General features: G+C 45.0%; 1 protein-coding gene across 2 annotated transcripts in view; it reads left to right on the top strand.

Annotated features, from left to right (window-relative positions):
* atp10d (ATPase phospholipid transporting 10D) overlaps positions 1-17,876 on the top strand; it is a 269,873-nt gene extending 251,997 nt beyond the window's left edge. For both annotated transcript variants that reach the window (XM_085969712.1, XM_085969722.1), the window contains 3 exons: positions 9,119-9,223; positions 13,470-13,657; positions 16,288-17,876. In XM_085969712.1, coding sequence (XP_085825838.1) covers positions 9,119-9,223; positions 13,470-13,657; positions 16,288-16,837 — 843 coding nt within the window. In that variant the 3' untranslated portion in view covers positions 16,838-17,876. The remainder of the gene's footprint in view (positions 1-9,118; positions 9,224-13,469; positions 13,658-16,287) is intronic.
* The last annotated feature ends 3,045 nt before the right edge of the window (positions 17,877-20,921 follow it).

Consider the following 20,921-nt stretch of genomic DNA (forward strand, 5'->3'; position numbering starts at 1 on the left):
GATCTTGTGGCCATAACAGAAACATGGCTGCAGGGTGACAATGCCTGGGAATTAAACATACCAGGTTATTTAACGATCAGGAAGGACAGGCAGGAAGGAAGGGGAGGTGGGGTGGCTATGTTAATAAAGGAAGGAATCACTGTAATACAGAGAAATGATATTGGGTCAAAAGATCAGGATAATGAAACGGTTTGGGTGGAGGTAAGGAATAATAAGGTGAAAAAAACACTAGTGTGCGTAGTCTATAGGCCTCCGAACAGATGCAACTCTGTTGGACGGAGTATCAATCAGGAAATAGTTGAGGCTTGTAATAAGGGAACATCTATAATTATGGGGGATTTTAACTATCATATTAATTGGACAAATCAAATTGGGCAGGGCTGCCTTGAGGATGAGTTCATTGAGTGTATTAGGGATGGGTTTCTTGAGCAGTATGTAACTGAACCAACCAGGGGACAAGCAACCTCAGATCTGGTCCTGTGTAACGAGACAGGATTAATTAAAAATGTCCTAGTAAAGGATCCCCTTGGAATGAGTGACCATAACATGGTTGAATTCCATATTCAATTAGAGAGTGAGAAGGTTGGATCTCAAACAAGCCTGCTAAGCTTGAATAAAGGAGACTATGAAGGTATGAGAGCGGAATTGAGTAGAGTGGACTGGGAAAATAGATTAAAGGGTAAGACGATACATGATCAGTGGTGTACATTTAAGGAGTTACTTTACAACTTCCAAAAAAAATATATTCCACTGAGAAGAAAAGGGTGTAAAAGAAAAGACAGCCATCCGTGGCTAAGTAAAGAAATTAAGGATAGTATTCGACTAAAAACAAGGGCATATAAGGTAGCCAAATCTAGTGGGAGGATAGAGGATTGGGAAAACTTTAAAAGACAGCAAAAAATAACAAAAAGATTGATTAAGAAAGGGAAGATAGATTATGAAAGTAAATTAGCAAAAAATATAAAAACAGATAGTAAGAGTTTTTATAGTTATATAAAAAGAAAAAGGGTGGCTAAAGTAAATGTTGGTCCCTTAGAAGATGAGACCGGGAAATTAATGATGGGAAATATGGAGATGGCAAAAACACTGAATATTTTGTATCAGTCTTTACAGTAGAAGACACTAAGAATATCCCAACACTGGACAAACAGGGGGCTAAAGGGGGGGAGGAGCTAAACACAATCAAAATCACTAAAGAAGTGGTACTCGGTCAAATAATGGGACTCAAGGCGGATAAATCACCTGGACCTGATGGCTTACATCCTAGGGTCTTGAGGGAAGTGGCGGTAGGGATTGTGGATGCATTGGTAATAATTTTCCAAAACTCCCTGGACTCGGCAAAGGTCCCGGCAAACTGCTAATGTAACACCCTTATTTAAAAAGGGCAGTAGACAGAAGGCTGGAAACTATAGACCGGTTAGCCTAACATCTGTGGTAGGTAAAATTTTGGAGTCCATTATTAAGGAGACAGTAACAGGACATTTGGATAATCATAATTTAATAGGACAAAGTCAGCATGGTTTTATGAAGGGGAAGTCATGTTTGACAAATTTGCTGGAGTTCTTTGAGGAAGTAACATATAGGGTGGATAAAGGGGAACCAATGGACGTAGTGTATTTAGACTTCCAGAAGGCATTTGACAAGGTGCCACACAAAAGATTATTGCTTAAGATGAAAAATCACGGGATTGGGGGTAATATTCTGGCATGGATAGAGGATTGGCTATCTAACAGAAGGCAGAGAGTTGGGATAAATGGTTCATTCTCAGACTGGCAATCAGTAACTAGTGGTGTTCCGCAGGGGTCAGTGCTGGGTCCCCAACTCTTTACAATCTATATTAACGATTTGGAGGAGGGGACCGAGTGTAACATATCAAAGTTTGCAGATGATACTAAGATGGGAGGGAAAGTAGTGAGTGAGGAGGACATAAAAAACCTGCAAGGGGACATAGACAGGCTAAGTAAGTGGGCAGAGATTTGGCAGATGGAATACAATACTGGAAAGTGTGAGGTTATGCACTTTGGCAGGAAAAATCGTAAAGCAAGTTATTATCTTAATGGCAAGAAACTGGAAAGTACTGAAGTACAAAGGGATCTGGGGGTCCTGGTGCACGAAACTCAAAAGGTTAGTATGCAGGTGCAGCAAATGATTTAGAAGGCCAATGGAATGTTGGCTTTCATTGCTAGGGAGATAGAATATAAAAATAGGGAGGTATTGCTTCAGTTGTACAAGGTATTGGTGAGACCGCACCTGGAATACTGCATACAGTTTTGGTGTCCATACTTAAGAAAGGACATACTTGCTCTCGAGTCAGTACAAAGAAGGTTCACTCGGTTAATCCCGGGGATGAGGGGATGGACATATGAGGAGAGGTTGAGTAGATTGGGACTCTACTCATTGGAGTTCAGAAGAATGAGAGGCGATCTTATTGAAACATATAAGATTGTGAAGGGGTTGGATCGGGTGGATGCGGGGAGGATGTTCCCGATGATGGGTGAAACTAGAACTAGGGGGCATAGTCTTAGAATAAGGGGCTGCTCTTTCAAAACTGAGATGAGGAGGAACTACTTCACTCAGAGGGTGGTAGGTCCATGGAATATGCTGCCCCAAAAAGCTGTAGAAGCTACATCATTACATAAATTTAAAACAGAAATAGACAGTTTCCTAGAAGTAAAGGGAATTAAGGGTTACGGGGAGCGGGCAGGAATTTGGACATGAGTCTAGGTTCGGATCGGTCATGGCCCTGTGGGTAGCGGAGCGGGCCCAGGGGCCGTGTAGCCTGATCCTGCTCCTATTTCGTGTGTCTAATTCTGTTAGATTCAGGAGATGGTTCTGTGATAGTAGATTGGCGGTTAGGATCAGATCAGCCATGATCTTATTGAATGGCAGAGCAGGCTCGAGGGGCCGATTGGCCTACTCCTACTCCTATTTCTTATGTTCTTATGAAGTTCCGCAGGGTGCACGGGGCTTCACGCTGGGCCCACAACTGAGCTGGGTGGCGGAGAACTTTGGTGCGGATGCATCTGGTGCAGTTCGATAGTGAGGAAGGGTGCACCAAGTGTTGAGACTGTTGAAGTGGTTCAGTGGGGTGCATGGAGGTCGATGTGGAGGGTTGGGGAATTTTTGCAGCAACTGGATCATTTTATAGGTAAATCTATGATATTTGTTTTGCAAAATTTTGAATTTTTCATGCATTTATTATGAGATGAAGGGCTCGAGAATGGGCTGTGCACCAGGGAACAGAGGAGGGAAGGTAGAACAGAGCTGCCAGTGGGGGAGGTAGTGCAGGGGAAACTAGCATGGTGAAAGAGCAGGGGAGAGGACTGCCTTGAGTGGGGCATGAAGCTGTACTTTCTCTCTTCCTGGAGAAGAGCAGGGAGGGCCAAGAAAGACTGGAAGCTGTGAGCAAAAGCCGGAAAGCAAATTTTAACAGAAAAAATGAAACCAGAATATACAATATGAAAAATTGCCTGAAATGTTAACTTACCTGAAGAGTTTTAAAAAAATATCCTGAGCTGGAAAACAAGGCAGAGGAATTTGTCTCTGCAGCACCACTTAGTGGCTTAAGTGCAGAACTACAGCAGTCAGACAGATTGTCACATAACATTGAAAAGCCCTATTTTATTATGTTAGTGTTCCCTAAAGGCATCGCAGGCAAAAGGGCTGTACATGACTTTTCAAAGGCATTTCACAGGACACACAAAATTTAATAATAGAATAGATATATTGACAGCACTCCTCAATGTGCACACAATATGTGCAGATTGAACTCCAGCCTCTCATTGATTGACACGGAGCTGCATCACAGAATTTTACTGGGCTGGTGATAACTCAACCAGCTGACTTTTGTTCAATTAATGTCTATTAATTTAGCTAACCTCATTGAAAATATACAACACTCATAACTATTTTTGTACAGATAATATGCACAATAGGGGTTGGTGATTTATGGAAAAACAAACCTCTCGTGAATTGGTCCTATATAATTCATCCTTTTAGACTGTGAATTATGATATCTAACATCACTTGGTGGGTTCGAGTTCAGTCATGCATATTCTCTGTCTTATGTAGTGGACAGCTCATTTTCACAAGAGTGGCTGTTAGTGCTGTGCTGTAAAGACTAGCAGAGACGCAGTTGGGCCTGTTTGAACTCACTGTTATCTCTGCAGTGAGGAATAAAGAGTATTAATGAGGAATAACAACAGAAAATGCTGGAAACACTCAGCAGGCCAGGCAGCATCTGTGGAGAGAGAAACAGAGTTAACGTTTCAGGTCGATGACCCTTCGTCAGAACTGGAAAAAGTTGGCGATGAAACAGGTTTTAAGCAGGTGCAGGGGAGGGGAGGGGAGGAAGGAACTAAAGGGACAGTCTGTGCTAGAATGAAAGGTAGCAGAACTAATGTTGCAAATGGGAATAGCAGAATCATCAACAGCTGCTGCCTGAAAAAATGGGGGCCGAGGTTACGGTCTGAAATTGTTGAACTCAATGTTGAGTCCAGAAGGCTGTAAAGTGCCTAATCGGAAGATGAGGTGCTGTTCCTCGAGTTTACGTTGAGCTTCATTGGAACAATGCAAGAGGCCGAGGACGGAGAGGTCTGAGTGGGAGTGGAGCGGAGAATTAAAGTGACAGGTGACCGGAAGCTCGGGGTCACCCTTGCGGACTGAATGGAGGTGTTCTGCAAAGCGGTCACCCAATCTGCGTTTGGTCTCCCCAATGTAGAGGAGCCCGCATTGTGAGCAGCGAATACAGTATATATAGGGGGACGGTAGCGTAGTGGTAATGTCGCTGGGCTAGTAATCCAGAGGCCTGGACCAATGATCCAGAGACGTGAGTTCAAATCCCACCACGGCAGCTGGGGAATTTAAATTCAATTAAAGCTAGCATCAGTAATGGTGGCCATGAAACTATCGGATTGTCGTAAAAACCCATCTGGTTCACTAATGTCCTTTAGGGAAGGAAATCTGCCGTCCTTACCTGCTCTGGCCTATATGTGACTCCAGACCCACAGCAATATAGTTGACTCTTAACTGCCCTCTGAAATGACCTAGCAAGTCACTCAGTTGTAACTAACCGCTACAAAACATCATAAGAATGAAACCGGACAGACCACCCGGCATCGACCTCGGCACCGGCTACGGACACGACAACGGCACACCCAGCCCAGTCAACCCTGCAAAGTCCTCCTCACCAACATCTGGGGACTTGTGCCAAAATTGGGAGAGCTGTCCCACAGACTAGTCAAACAACAGCCTGACATAGTCATACTCACAGAATCACACCTTTCAGCCAATATCCCAAACTCCTCCATCACCATCCCTGGGTATGTCCTGTCCCACAGACCCACCAGGAGTGGTGGCACAGTGGTATACAGTCGGGAAGGAGTGGCCCCGGCAGTCCCGAAGGAGTGGCCCCGGCAGTCCCCAACATTGACTCTGGACCCCATGAAGTCTCATGGCTCCAGGTCAAGCATGGGCAAGGAAACCTCCTGCTGATTACCACCTACTGCCCTCTCTCAGCTGATGAATCATTACTCCTCCATGTTGAACACCACTTGGAAGAAGCACTGAGAGCAGCAAGGGTACAGAATGTACTCTGGGTCGGGGACTTCAATGTCAATCACCAAGAGTGGCTCGGTAGCACCACCACTGACCGAGCTGGCCGAGTCCTGAATGACATAGCTGCCAGTCTGGGCCTGCGCCAGGTGATGAGAGAACCAACACGAGGGAAAAACCTACTTGACCTCGTCCTCACCAATCTACCTGTCGCAGATGCATCTGTCCATGACAACATTGGTAGCAGTGATCACCACACAATCATTGTGGAGACAAAGTCCCATCTTCACACTGAGGAAACCCTCCATTGTGTTGTGTGGCATTACCACCGTGTTAAATGGGATAGATTCAGAACAGATCTAGCAGCTCAAAACTGGGCATCCATGAGGCGCTGTGGGCCAGCAGCAGCTGCAGAATTGTATTCCACCACAATCTGTAACCTCATGGCCCGGCAGATCCCTCACTTTACCATTACCACCAAGCCAGGGGACCAACCCTGGTTCAATAAGGACTGTAGAAGAGCATGCCGGGAGCAGCACCAGGTGTACCTAAAAATGAGACTAAAAAGCAGAAGCAGCATGCCATCGACAGGGCTAAGCGATCCCACAATCAATGGATCAGATCAAAGCTCTGCAGTCCGGCCACATCCAGTCATGCATGGCGGTGGATCATTAAACAACTAACGGGAGGAGGAGGCTCCATGAATATCCCCATCCTCAATGATGGTGGTGCCCAGCACGTTAGTGCAAAAGACAAGGCTGAAGCATTTGCAACTATCGTCAGCCAGAAGTGCCGAGTAGATGATCCATATCGGCCTACTCCCGAGGTCCCCACCATCACAGAAGCCAGTCTTCAGCCAATTTGATTAATTCCACGTGATATCAAGAAATGGCTGAGCGCACTGGATACAGCAAAGGCTGTGGGCCCCGAAAACATCCTGGCTGTCGTGCTGAAGACTTGTGCTCCAGAACTAGCCGCACTTCTAGCCAAGCTGTTCCAGTAGAGCTACAACACTGGCATCTATCTGACAATGTGGAAAATTGTCCAGGTATGTCCTGTCCACAAAAAGCAGGACAAATCCAACCCGGCCAATTACCGCCCCATCAGTCTACTCTCAATCATCAGCAAAGTGATGGAAGGTGTCATCGACAGTGATATCAAGCGGCACTTACTCACCAATAACCTGCTCACTGATGCCTAGTTTGGGTTCTGCCAAGACCACTCGGCTCCCGACCTCATTACAGCCTTGGTCCAAACATGGACAAAGGAGCTGAATTCCATTGGTGAGATGAGTGTGACTGCCCTTGACATCAAGGCAGCATTTGACTGAGTGTGGCATCAAGGAGCCCTCGTAAAACTGAAGTCAATGGGAATCGGGGAAAACGCTCCACTGGCTGGAGTCATACCTAGCACAAAAGAAGATGGCTGTGGTGGTTGGAGGTCAATCATCACAGCCCCAGGACATCGCTGCAGGAGTTCCTCAGGGCAGTGCCAACCATCTTCAGCTGCTTCATCAATGACCTTCCGTCCAACATAAAGTCAGAAATGGGTATGTTCGCTGATGACTGCACAGTGTTCAGCAACAAGTGTGGCAACAAGAGCAGATCAGAGGCTAGGTATTCTGCGGCGAGTGTCTCACCTCCTGACCCCCCAAAGCCTTTCCACCAAGTAAGGAGTGTGATGGAATACTCTCCACTTGCCTGGATGAGTGCAGCTCCAACAACATTCAAGAAGCTCGACACTATCCAGGACAAAGCAGCCCGCTTGATTGGCACCCCATCCACCACCTTAAACATTCACTCCCTCCACCACCGGCGTACCGTGGCTGCAGTGTGCACCATCTACAAGATGCACTGCAGCAACTTGGCAAGGCTTCTTCGGCAGCACCTCCCAAACCCGCGATCTTTTCCACCTAGTAGGACAAGGGCAGCAGGCGCATGGGAACACCACCACCTCCAAGTTCCCCTCCAAGTCACACACCATCCTGACTTAGAAATATATTGCCATTCCTTCATCGTCGCTGGGTCAAAATCCTGGAACTCCCTCCCTAACGGCACTGTGGGCCTGCCTTCACTGCACGGACTGCAGCGGTTCAAGAAGGCAGCTCACCACCAACTTCTCAAGGGCAACTAGGGATGGGCAGTAAATGCTGGCCTTGCCAATGGTTCCCACATCCCATAAGCAAATAAAAAAAATTGCAAGAATTACAAGTAAATCGCTGTTTCACCTGGAAGGGGTGTTTAGGGCCCTGGACAATGGGAAGGGAGGGGGTAAAAGGGCAGCTGTTGCATCTCCTGCGCTTGCACAGGAATGTGCCATGGGGAGGGGAGGGGCTGTAGGGGGTGATTGAGGAGTGGACCAGGGTGTTGCGGAGGGAGCGGTCCCTTCGGAATGCTGAAAGGGGAGGGGAGGGGGAAGATGCATTTGGTGGTGGGATCACGTTGGAGATGGCAGAAATGGCGCAGGATGATCCGTGGATTGTGGCGGCTGGTGGGGTGAAAGGTGAGGACAAGGGGAACCCTATCGTGGTTCTGGGAGGGAGAAGGGATGAGAGCAGAAGTGCGAGAAATGGAACGGACACATCGAGGGCCCTGTCAATCACGGTAGAGGAGAATCCTCGGTTGAGGAAAAAGGAAGACATATCGGAAGCACTGATATGGAAGGTGGCATCGTCACAACAGATGCGGCAGAGGCGGAGAAACTGGGAGAATGGAATAGAGTTCTTACAGGAAGCGGGGTGGGAGGAAGTGTAGTCCAGGTAGCTGTGGAAGTCAGTGGGCTTGTAGTGGATGTTTGTCAATAGCCTATCGCCAGAAATGGAGACAGAGAAGTCAAGGAAGGGAAAGGAAGAGTCGGAGTTGGACCATGTGAAGGTGAGGGAAGGGTGGAAATTGGAAGCAAAGTGAATGAAATTTTCTAGTTCAGGGCGAGAGAAGGAAACGGCACCAATGCAGCCTTCAATGTACTGGAAAAAGAGGTGAGGGAGGGAACCTGAGTAGGACTGGAACAAAGAATGTTCCACATATCCCACAAAAAGGCAGGCATAGCTAGGGCCCATGCGGGTTCCCATAGCAGCACCTTTAATTTGGAGGAAGTGAGTGGAGTCAAAGGATAATTTGTTCAATGTGAGAACAAGTTCAGCCAGGCGGAGGAGGATGGTGGTGAATGGGGACTGGTTGGGCCTCTGTTCAAGGAAGAAGCGGAGCACCCTCAGGCCATATGGTGGGGGATGGAGGTGTAGAGGGATTGTACGTCCATGGTGAAAAGGAGATGGTTGGGGCCAGGAAACTGGAAACTGTTAATGAGGAGTATTAATGAGGAGTTAATTTACTGAGTTTTGATTAAGTTAAGACGATGGACGTGGTAAGGTTGGTTACATGCTCTAACGTGATGTATTTGTTTTAGTTGTAGGGTGCTTAGGATTTCCTACTGTGGTTAAAATACAGCTTATTGTAATTTTTCTAACAAGTTGACAGGCAATCGTAAAATTAGAAACTGGAACTTAATGGAATCTTCTGCATGGCTATGATGAGATGTATTTTAAAATTAATCCTTTTCTTTTCAGACTTACTTTGGCTCAGATGTGGATATTTACTCATTTGGAACACCTATCAACACTGCAATACTGTGCATAATTCTTTTACATTTGATGATCGAAGGCAAGACTTGGGTAAGTGTAACAGGACATTCTATGTTCCTCAATTGGATGTAATTCTACTTGTTCCACTTATAGCATAATGCTGAATTAGTAACATTTCAACAAGGCATTCAAAATTTAGATATTTTCTCATTCTAATTTTCTAATCGTGATTCCTAATACAGGAAACTTTGGTTTATCCGGAGGTTATATGTCCGGAATACTCGATCTAACGGCAAAAATCAGGAGCCGTTTTTTTAGTTCTCGTTGCTTTTTTTTTTCCCAGTCAAGCACTGCAAGGTCTGTAGCTATAGCAACAGCTTCAGCTACAGACGCTTGCAGCTGCAGCCGACTGTTTTGAAGCTGTTGCTAAGCAACAGGGTTTGTTGATTCACACGGAGCTTCTCAGTTCCGTATGTTTAAACATTAACTCTGGTATGTCTGGCACTTTTGATGTTACAGCACCAGCTCGGTCCCGTCAGTGCTGGATATCAGAAAGTTTCCTGTAATATATGATATATGTTGCACTAAAACTGCCTGAATAATATAAACTCAAATAATATAGAATTCGCAATATCCTCAGAATAATTCTATATGATCTGGTTACATTTTATTATTTGGTGCAGAGATATTTTGGCAGTTCTCGAAAGAGTTAACTTACTTGCCATCATGTTCTCATCCATGCCATCATCACCTCAAGACTTGATTTCTCCAACACTTTCCTCACTGGTCTCCCAGCTGCACCCTAAACAAACTCCAGCTCATTTAGAACTTTGTGTCCCCTGTACTGTGTGCACAAATTCCTGAATAGCCATCACCTCAGAAGCGGCAGGGGGAGGGACACACCCCAATCTACATCGAAGGGGCTGAGGTGGAGAGGGTCAGCAGCTTCAAATTCCTGGGTGTATTCATTACGGAGGACCTAACGTGGTCTCATCACATCGACGTTGTAACCAAGAAGGCATGCCAACGCCTGTTCTTCCTCAGGAGACTGAAGAAATTTGGAATGGCCCCCCAGATTCTCACCAACTTCTACCGGTGCACCATCGAGAGTATCCTGTCCGGCTGCATCACTGCCTGGTATGGCAACTGCACCGCCACAGACCGCAAGGCTCTACAGATGGTAGTGAAAGCTGCACAACACACTATAGGAATTAAACTACCTGCTGTGCAGGATATCTACCCCGAGAGGTGCCGGGGGAAGGCCCTGAGAATCATTAAAGACGCGAGTCACCCCAGCCACAACCTCTTCGCCCTGCTCCCGTCCGGTAAGAGATACCGAAGCATACGGTCTCGTACCAACAGGTTTCGAAACAGCTTCTACCCCCAGGCCATAAGACTCATGAACGATTAATTTATTATTATTTATTACTGTTTTATTTATTATTACTGTCTTTCTATTAGTATTTCTATTAGTATTTTTATCATTGTTATGCCATATTTATTCCAATGTTGGGAGGACTCGTAAAAATCAACATTTCATTGTGCAGTACACACGTCTGCTGCATATATGACAAATAAAATTGAATTGAATTGGTGTCCTGTTCCGCAGAATTTTGATTTCCGAGTCTGCATCTTCCCCTCAATCCCTCCATGGCCTCCCTCCCCTCTACCTGTACAAACCTCTCCATTCCTGTGTCCCAGTATGCATGCACCACTCTATTCCAAATCAGAGCTAAAGTGCATCTCCCCCCACTCATCCATTGATGGATGATCCATCAGGCATAACACCCCTACACTACTTCTTTCTCCCTAAGCTCCTCTGCTTTGTTGCCTCTGTCTTCTCCTTGAAAAGACTCTTCAATACTTGCCTCTTCAACAATATTTTCAGTAAACTTCTCTCCTATTTCCTGCGCTGTGTCTACCACTTCCCTTGTAAAACTCCTGGGACATCTTGTTAGTTTAATAGTGCTATATAAACATAAGTTGCGTTTGTTTAAAAGAAACTGTTAACAGTGCTGATACATTCTGACTTGTGCTCCAAGTCAACTTTTAATTTAGCATTTTCTTGTCATCATTCTACATATAATCATTCTTGTGTGTTTTTGTTCAAAAACATTCATGGCTTGTTTTAGTGATATTATTTGTGCAAAGAAAGGAAACAGCAATGATTATTGTGGTCTTGGTCACATTTTATTTCATCTATCTATATATATAAAGCGGCTCTTCTGTCTGTCCCGATGTCTGTCTGTCCCTCTGTCTGTCTGTCTGTTCTCTATACGTTTGAAAGTTACAGAGCGTACCGACGCGCGCGTCGCCTCAAAAGAAAGCTTGCGATTCCGGACCGGTCATAGGCGTATTTACGTTTCGGCCGGACAAAAATCCCGCCCGCGGTATCCCAAAAACGTTCAGCGTTCCGCTCATTAGCATCTCATTAGCAACCGTGTGACATCGAGGTCCACCAATCGGACGGCGGGTTCCTTCCTACAATTGAGTGTCGAGTGACTCGACGATTGACCAATCCTACGCTTCGGTGACCTGACCGGTCGACCAATCGGTGCGTGTGTGGGCGGGCCTTATCCTTCTGAACCGAGGTGAGTGGCCGCCATCTTGATTTTTCACAATTTTTTCCCCCACACTTTCTGTGTGTTAGGGAACTAAGGTAAATATTTTAATGATGTGTTAGGGAATTAAATAACAATTTAATAGGGGGGGGCAGAGCCTCGGGAAATCGCGGGGGAGGAGAGAGCCTCGGGAAATCGCGGGGGGGGAGAGCCTCGGGAAATCGCGGGAGGGGGAGAGCCTCGGGAAATCGCGGGGGGGGGAGAGCCTCAGGAAATCGCGGGGGGGGGGGGAGAGCCTCAGGAAATCGCGAGGGGGGGGAGAGCCTCGGGAAATCGCGGGGGGGGGGGGGAGAGCCTCGGGAAATCGCGGGGGGGGAGCGCCTCGGGAAATCGCGGGGGGGGCGAGCCTCGGGAAATCGTGGGGGGCTCGCGCTGACCGCGCATGCGCCGCCCGCCCGCCCACAGCGGCCGTCCATCAGCCGCGCGATACGCGGGGGACCTCAGCTCCGGACCTCAGGCGCTAGGCAGGGGGAGGGGCCGGAGAGAGGGACAGAGGGGAGCGGGGTAGGGGTGGGGGTGGGCGAGAGGAGGGGAGGGAGAGGAGGGGAGGGAGGGATAGGACAGGGAGAGGACATGACAGGGAGAGGGGGGACACACAGGGGCAGGGAGACCAAGCGCCCCAAAATTGCCCTCGCAATGCGGGGCCCCCCAGCTAGTAATATATAGATTGACTAGATGCTGAGTTAACTGAATAGGGTACAGAGTGTTCTTATGCTAACGGACAGTAAATCAATATTGTGTGTGACAGTGGTATTATTTCTGAAAGCTGAACCCAGATCTGAATGACTGAATGTGCAGGGCACCTCTCTATTGTAGTAGTGACAACTTAGCTTTCACTGAGTGGGGAACATATTCCTTGGCAAAACAGAACTTGCAGTTTTCCAGACATTTGCATTAAGTTGATTAAGGCTTGGTTGTAATTTATCCTAAGGTGTGCGAGAGGGTGCCATGTTTATGCCGGATAATTAACTCACTTATGCTGTTCAATCCAGTCTTTCTCTCTCAGCAACTTCAAGCCTTTAATATATTTGGAGGTAGTCTGGAAGTTAGAAGCCACTACTCCAGTAGCTTAAGGGATGGTGCATGCAGCACAATATGCCCAAGCTCTTTTCTTTTTAAAAAAAACAAATTAAACTTGTTCACATTTTGGGTTTTCTGTCCTTCCTTTGTGTGGATTCCCCAAGCTGCGCATCATTCCATTATTGGGAGCAGATGATCTGCTATAAATCACCTGCCACTGTCACTACTCCAACCAGTTACTGGAAGGTGTGCAGGAAATGATAGTGGGCCTCTACATTGTTTCCCCTTCCTGTGGAGAAGTGCAGTTTTTCTGTGAGCAATTCTGGGGGTTGTAACCATGTCATTGTGCTCTCTGAGGCAGCATGCTGGCACATTAAACTTGCTTCACTACTGTAACCCAGAACCCAACCTGTGGCATAAAGGTAGACACGATCACATGGTGATTTCTTTAGACTGTGGTAGAAAGAGAGTTACTGCAAATTGTTAGAAACCGCACTAAACATGTGCCTGAGTAAAATGACAAACTCATACCTTTCGTCAGGTATGTTGCTGAATATAATAGGAGTTAGGCTCTTTAATGCCATAAAAAGACTTCGTTTGTTTAAAAACAATTCCTTGCCAGGTTTTAGGGATTTAATGTTTTTAGAGTAATTGCTAGCACCAGTTAATTTACTCATGATTTATTTGTGTTACAGACTTGGATTCATTGGGTTGTAATGGCAGGCAGTGCTTTATTTTACTTTTTGTTTGCACTGACTTTTGGAGGAACTTGTATAAACTGCAACCCTCCGTCAAATCCGTATTGGATCATGGAACAACAAATGTCAGACCCACTCTTCTACCTGGTCTGTATCCTCTCCACAGTGATAGCTTTGCTCCCCAGGTAATATGCATTTCTGTTTCAAATGGTCAGATATCCTATTTTAATGTGTAATTTATGTAAAACCTGTTCAGATTCCTGCTGAAAACTCAGTATTAAGTTCACCGATTCTATTAACCACTAGAGCACAAGAATGTCGTGAGGCTATTCAGCACATCCAGGTTGGCCTGATGGTTAGATCATTGCTCAGGAGCCATTCAACACATTTTAACTTCCCTCCACTCCCAGAGAATCAAGAATCTGTCTATTTCCTGAATGTTTCAGTGTCGGTCTCTTCACAAGTTGACAACTCTATTATCTGTTTCCTGATGACCTTACCTGAAAGGGTGGTGGAAGCAGATTCAATAGTAACTTACAAAAGGGAATTGGACACATACTCGAAAAGGAAACATTTGCAGGGCGATGGGGCAAGAGCTGGGGAGTGGGACTAATTGAATAGCTCTTTCAAAGAGTTGCCTCCGGCACAATGGGCTGAATGGCATCCTTCTGTGCTGTATCATTCTATAACTGAATTAATTTATTCCTGGGTCAATTCTGGAATATATCTTGTGTTGTTCTGTGCTGTATGATTTTTATCAAATACTTTCTGAACTTCAAAACATATTATACAGCATATTACTTTAAAGCATGAACTCTATTCCATCTTCAAGAATTGCAAGATTCCTTATTAGGCATGACTTGCTTTAACTAAAACTACACCGGATTTGGTGGCTTTAATGTTTCATTGTATGCACTGGAATTACTGTATTTTGTAACCAAAGCCAATATTTATTCCATTGTTGATGGTGAAAATAGTAGCTATAATACTCTAGTAGGCCAAATTTGTAGGAACTTTTAATTAAATTTGTATATCTACATATTATTTAAAATCATGTGTATGCATACACTTTCTATTGCCACAGTTTATCGTTCACTCTTTTACATCAACATTTAACATTAAAACTACCTATCTAAACATTTAAGATGGAAATCCTGTATGTAACCAATTGCCTGGAATGATGTAGCTGCAGGTGCTGGCCAGTAGGTGGTGCTGTGGAGTGAGTTTCTCTCCCATTTTAGTCGCCATTTTGTATCTAAAAGACATATTTATCAACTGACTGGACGATACCACGAGGTATTTACTAGCATGTTTAAAAAAATCTACAAGTAGGCATTATCAGAAGCTAATGTGACATTTTGTTTAAAATGTATTCACTTTTCAACAATTAGTCATAATGGTTTCCAAGCATTAGATATTTTTCAATGGCAGCAGATCATTCCTTCTTGTTATAATTGGAACAAGTGTCTGTTTTCTATGTGGTGGTACGAAGTGTTTATAGCATTTGAATGCGCAAACTCAATTGGACAAAAAAAAATCAAATTAAATACAGCTTTCAGTTTTGTTATAAAGTTGTTAAACTTTGGGCTTCCAAGACAAAAAGGCCCAACATCCCTGCACCTTCCCACTTGCTCTACTGGTAAAGTCACAACCAGTAACCCACTGCAACCAAATTGTGCACAATACCAACCAAGTACCTAGCACCTTGCCTGCACAATTAACCTTGTGTAAGATATGAATGTATTAAGTACCATGTGACTAAATCTGGTATATAATTATTTCTGGAAACAAAATATAATTAAAACCTCACTGAATTTAAAAACTCAACGTGGCAGAGTTCCGCAGACAATCGATCAGTTTCTGCACTATTGAGCCTCTGAGCTCAGCGCAGTGCTGTGGTGAGTTGACAGGTGAAGGACCGATTCTTCCCTTATAGTATGAAAGGAAAATTTGAAGGAGCGTCATGTGCTTCCTAATGGCAGACTCAAAATAACACTGGCAGAGGGTTGGAAGCAGTTGGCCTGCCCACAAACTCAGCAGCAAGTGAAGTGTGGTCCAGAAAATGTGGGAGGATTATAGTGGGACTAGTACCCCCACAAGAACTACAGCAAGAATATCTTTACTGCTCCTTCTGTGTCTGTAATATGTAATCTTGAAATTAACCCAAGAAACTGAAACTTTGGGCCCACTATTTACTGTAGCGGGGTTTCAGAGCAGGGTGAAGAGGAGAACGCGGTGGAGTTTTAATGGAGAGGGGTCGTAGATCAGGGAGTCGGTGATCACGGGGGCATCAGGGGTTGGTGATGGGGGCGGGGGAAGATTGTTGTGCTGAGGGGAGGGGGGGAGGGGTGTTTACAGGTTAGCTTGTTGAGCCTGGGGGAAACACCCCTGCTCCTCTTGGCCCACAAGCAGTGCTATGAAGGCATTTACCTGATGGATCTAGCCCTTCTCGTCTCCTTTTACCTGCTGGGTTTCGCGAGGCCCAGGAAACCGGCCAATGTGGGTTTAAAAATAGAAACCCTGTAAAAATAGAAGTACGCAGCCTCCTTAAAAGGTTTCAACGACCGACCTACCTCCTGAGAGCAGATTGCTCGCCCGCCCCTTATCCCGCCTTCATTAAAATCGGAAGTGGGGGGGGTTTGGCGTGGGTTGGGTTCCTGTTTCAGATTTTTAGTATTTTAACTTCCCACCCGTCCCAAACCCACCAGTTTTTGGGGGGTTAAAATGACCCCCACTCCACCCTTGAATCCATTGCACTCCTCCATTTAATAAACCACAATACTAAATAACGCTGAAATATTGGCTTTCCTTTCAGGTACATCTATCGCATTTTCCAGGGAACAGTATTCCCGTCTCCGCTGCTCAAGGCTCGTCAGCTGGACAAGCTGAGCACTGAGGAACGTAAGCGGACTATCCAGGCGTGGCACGACACCCAGCCGGTCTGTGAGGCTCCCATTGTGGGAGCCCTCGACACAACCAGCTCTGTAGACAATGTAATCATTGCCAGAAAAAGCTGTTCAGAGCAGGCAACCTGTTTACCCGAGGTCGCAGGAGTAGCAGCATTAATAGCTGCACCAGCAAAAGGAGAGGCTGCTGTTACTGTGATTCCACTGAGTGAAATACCATCAGAAAATGGCAACATCTCTGTTCAGAAAAATAGTGTTTTATTTAAACCAGGGCTTGTTGAGAACTCTGACTCGTTGCGAGAGCCGCACACGACTGCTGCTTCGGGCAGGTTGGACTCTCCCATGTCTTCAGAAGAGGACAACCAAGGAGCTGCTTCACAATCTAAAAACACAAATACCTCCACTTCCATCTGGGGTGAGACTGATGGGTGGCCAGATTTCCCTCCAGCAGTGTGCTAGCACTGTTCAGTCAGAAAGTACGCTATGAACTACTTGCTCGCTAGGGGTAAAAACTGTTCTTTACATCGCCATCTACTGATGAAGAAGTATTTTCTTTTGCCCAGTATTGCTCCCTAACCTTTTTTTGCGGACCACAATCTGAACTACTGTCTGGCTGAAGGGCCGCTCTCTGTTATACTGAAATAGGCTGCACCATGGAGTACTGGGATATAGGTTGGTGCTGGTGATTCCCCATGGAGTGAGCTCCTGCAGTCAATCATGTCTCTGTGGGTGGTTGCCACGTGGAGTATAGGACTTTTCCACAGAACGAATAGCATTTCCTTGCTGCCTTTTGCTGGAGAACAAGACAAAGAGGGAATGCAGCACTGAACCTCCCACAGTCAGGCAACGATCCAGGAGGACAAGTGAAGTGAGGCAGGCCATAAGTGGCTTCGTGGGTCGAATTATCGGTGTTGCTGCTTTTACCTGTTCATTTTCTTTAAACCCAGATAGTGTTCGTGTATCACGCTCTGATCTATTATTACTGGCAAGGGCATTGTTTTTCAAAGCTGAACCAGGACTATTTAATGAATCCAATGCAATACAAATGATGCTCCTTTTAAGATGGGCATGTGCCAAAAGTTTTTGAGATTTTCAGGTGTGTGAAATACTGAGCCTAAACTGAAATATCAACTTCGAATGCAATGAGCCACCGTGGCCTGGAATTTCCGAAATACTTGTGCCGTAAGTTCGGCATAGTACAAATTTCGGCACAAAAGATCGAGGAAATTCAGGCGTAAGTGACTCATACCAATTTCCTCGCTCTTTTACGCCGTTTCTGCGAAACCTTTACTGCTCATTAAAATAGTTCTGCCTCCATGCAAAAGTTTACACCAGTTCTGAACAGATTGTAAATGTAGGCGCAAAAGAACCTAAAATTATATTTCTGGTGTTTTTGTTCCGATTATTTTTTAAGAATTTTTTTTATTTCTCCTCCTGCAATGTATTTTCTGTATCTTTGAATGCATCAGAATGATTTGCATTAAAAATTTTAAACTTCCATGATTGTATTTTTTTTAAACATGCTGTCCCTAATGTGCATAAATGATGGTTTGATGGCTTCAAACTTTAATTTTCATGCATAAATAGGGACTTAAAGAAGTAATCTGGTGTAACTTTGGCACTTTCCTCAGGCTGTGATTGTTTACGCTGATGTGCACTTGTTTTACACTGGTTTTTACTTTGAGCTATGCTGATGAGATTCTCAGGAAATGTAGGCATAACTCGTGATGGAAAAATCGGTGTAGATTTCGCCAGTTATGCCATTTCAGGAAATTCCGGGCCAACTTTCATTTCCTTCATTCGATGGCAAAACCAAAGTTACAACTCCACCTGCCACCACTATTAGAAATTTCTGGCAACATTATACGGTAGCCTCTCATTGCAACACTGATCTGTCACAATTATTGGTTATCACAGATCGCTCATTAATAGAAAGCATATGCTTTGTAAAAACTAGCTTTTTCAACTGCTGCCAATGATGCTGGATATGGGGACTGCTGTACTGTAGTGTCAGTTTGGACTAGCTGAGAGTGTTATCATTTGGTACATTGGATGCTTGCAAGTTGTTCCTTGTTTGTATAATACCATAATTGTTCAAAATTGATGTACACTTGAGAATACTTGATTTTTCCCTACTAAGTTCTGCATTGTTTATATTTATCCTCATGGAAACCAAAGACACTGACTTTTCGCATATATGATAAAATATGATAGTGCCCGACTCCACTACTCTGTTGTAATACAAAACAAATAATTATGCTTGTTTGATAGGCAAACCATATAACACACCCTCCCTACTGTACCACTTGTCTTAACATCTTTTTTGTAGGACCCTCTAAACCAGCTGCAGAAAGGACCCCCTCTGGTGGCTTCTGTACTCTCCTTCATAACGTGGACTTCTCTTCCTGTTCTACAAAACCAAAATGTTCTATGCCGTCAGAACCAGTTATAATATACGTACAAATCTGGTTGTGTAGAAGCAATTAGTACCAAGTCATACTCTGTTCTTGATTCTATTAGTACTGATAGAGGTGTTAATTGTTTTCAAGACTGCTTCTGAGCATCTTGTTGATGTAACGAGCATACATGTCTTCAAAGTGTTGTGATTTTTTTTAAATACCACTGTACCAGTGACCTTGACAACATTTAGTTGGGTTTATTTATGAGTAACCGCCCGTGGTAGCCGTGCATTGTGCTTAGACCAGGAATTTTTTTTCAATGCAGATTGGAAGGCTGTTCTGTGGTGGCATGATGTTTATACTATGGTTTTACCCAGAGTAGAACGATTATGTCATTCTGTCCTCCATTGTAATACTGGCAGACTGCACCAATTTGATTAAAGGTTTACTATATTAATGAGAGCACTTGGGTTTTCTGTGGTGCATTAATAAAAGGAACATGTTAAGATAGTGCAGTGAGCTTTTACTATTGAAATTAAAGAACTTGAAATCAGTAATGATTTGGCTATCACTTTGACAGGATGTTCTATATCCAGTGCTACAAGATCAAATGATACTGTTTTTATAATATATGTCAACATTGTCCAAAGCTTTGTCAATTCCAATATTGATCAGATGATGTTTCCCTATTCATGTTGCTGTTAAAATGGACGTTATTTTCACAAGCCAATTACTGTCATATGTGTGTAATTGACCTTGCAGGATGCTTATCTTCATTAAAGAAGTATTTTTTAAAAAGATTTCTGAATGATGCAATGATAAAATTGTGTTGGACGGTATGAATAGGGTATATTTTCCCCATTGTTATTTAATGCTGGCATTGGCCTGCTTAAACAGGTTACTGTCAATAACTGATGAGAAAATATACCTAATTTGTCATCTGTGTGTGACATTGAGATTAAAATATGATGTAGTTCTTCTGATTTCTTCCCTCCCAAATAAAAACACAGGTTTTCCACTTTTTCATGAAAACAGTACACAGTTAACCCCAGAAGTGCAAGTGACGGCATTGGCTCGCCTGATTGTACTGAAGTGGGGTAACTAACCTAATTGTACTGAAGTGGGGTGACTAACCTAATTGTACTGAAGTGGGGTAACTAACCTAATTGTACTGAAGTGGGGTAACTAAAATATTTGGGGGGGAAAATTTGGTTGGTTGCGCCACCCATTAGCGCCTTAAGAGGTCGCTAAGTGGGGCGCAAGCCAACTAGCGCCCGGGCGCGGCACTGCCCATGCCACCCGCTAAAGTACGTGGGACGTTAGTGATGGCGCTAACCGTTAGCGCTGTGCCGCTGCCGATGACGTCATCGGTGTGCGCAGTGCCCCGCTGATGCCCCGGCCGCGATATTCGGCAGCGCCCCCTGATTTACCGCCGGACGCTATGTCCGACGGGGTCAGGTGGGCCTACCTGCGGCTGGGGAGGCGCAAATTAAAGGCGAGGTGCGGGGCGGCCATTTTTGTTGTTGGCCGCCTGCCAGCACCTGCTTGCGCTACCGTCCCCGGCCTCCTGAACCACCACCCCCACAGTGGAGTGCCGGCTGTGCTCCAAGAGCCCGGCACTTCTCTTCAGTGCCGGGCTCTTTTGCCTGCACTCCCGATCCTCGGGGGCCATCTGGGCCCTAGATCGCGCTGCACAAAGCCCCTCCCCTTTTGTAAGGAAGGATATTAGCTCTGATGATGTGGAATCTGTATGGGTAGAACTGAGAAATACCAAGGGGCAGAAAACGTTAGTCGGAATGGTATATAGACCTCCAAACAGTAATGCAGAGGTTGGGGATGGCATTAAAAGGGAAATTAGAGAAGCGTGCAATAAGGGCACAGCAGTCATCATGGATGACTTTAATCCACATATAGATTGGGCTAACCAAATTAGTAACAATACTGTGGAGGAGGAATTCCTGGAGTGTTTATAAGGTATTATGTAACGAAAAAGGATTAATTAGCAATCTTGTTGTATGAGACCCCTTGGGTCGGAGCGGTCATAATATGATCGAATTCTTCATTAAGATGGAGAATGAAGTAGTCAACTCAGAGACTAGGGTCCTAAATTTAAATAAAGGAAACTACGATGGTCTGAGGCGCGA

This window comes from Somniosus microcephalus, chromosome 2 (assembly GCF_052327205.1).
Source record: "Somniosus microcephalus isolate GS21.2 chromosome 2, FLI_Smic_1.0, whole genome shotgun sequence".
In the NCBI taxonomy this organism is placed as follows: domain Eukaryota; kingdom Metazoa; phylum Chordata; class Chondrichthyes; order Squaliformes; family Somniosidae; genus Somniosus; species Somniosus microcephalus.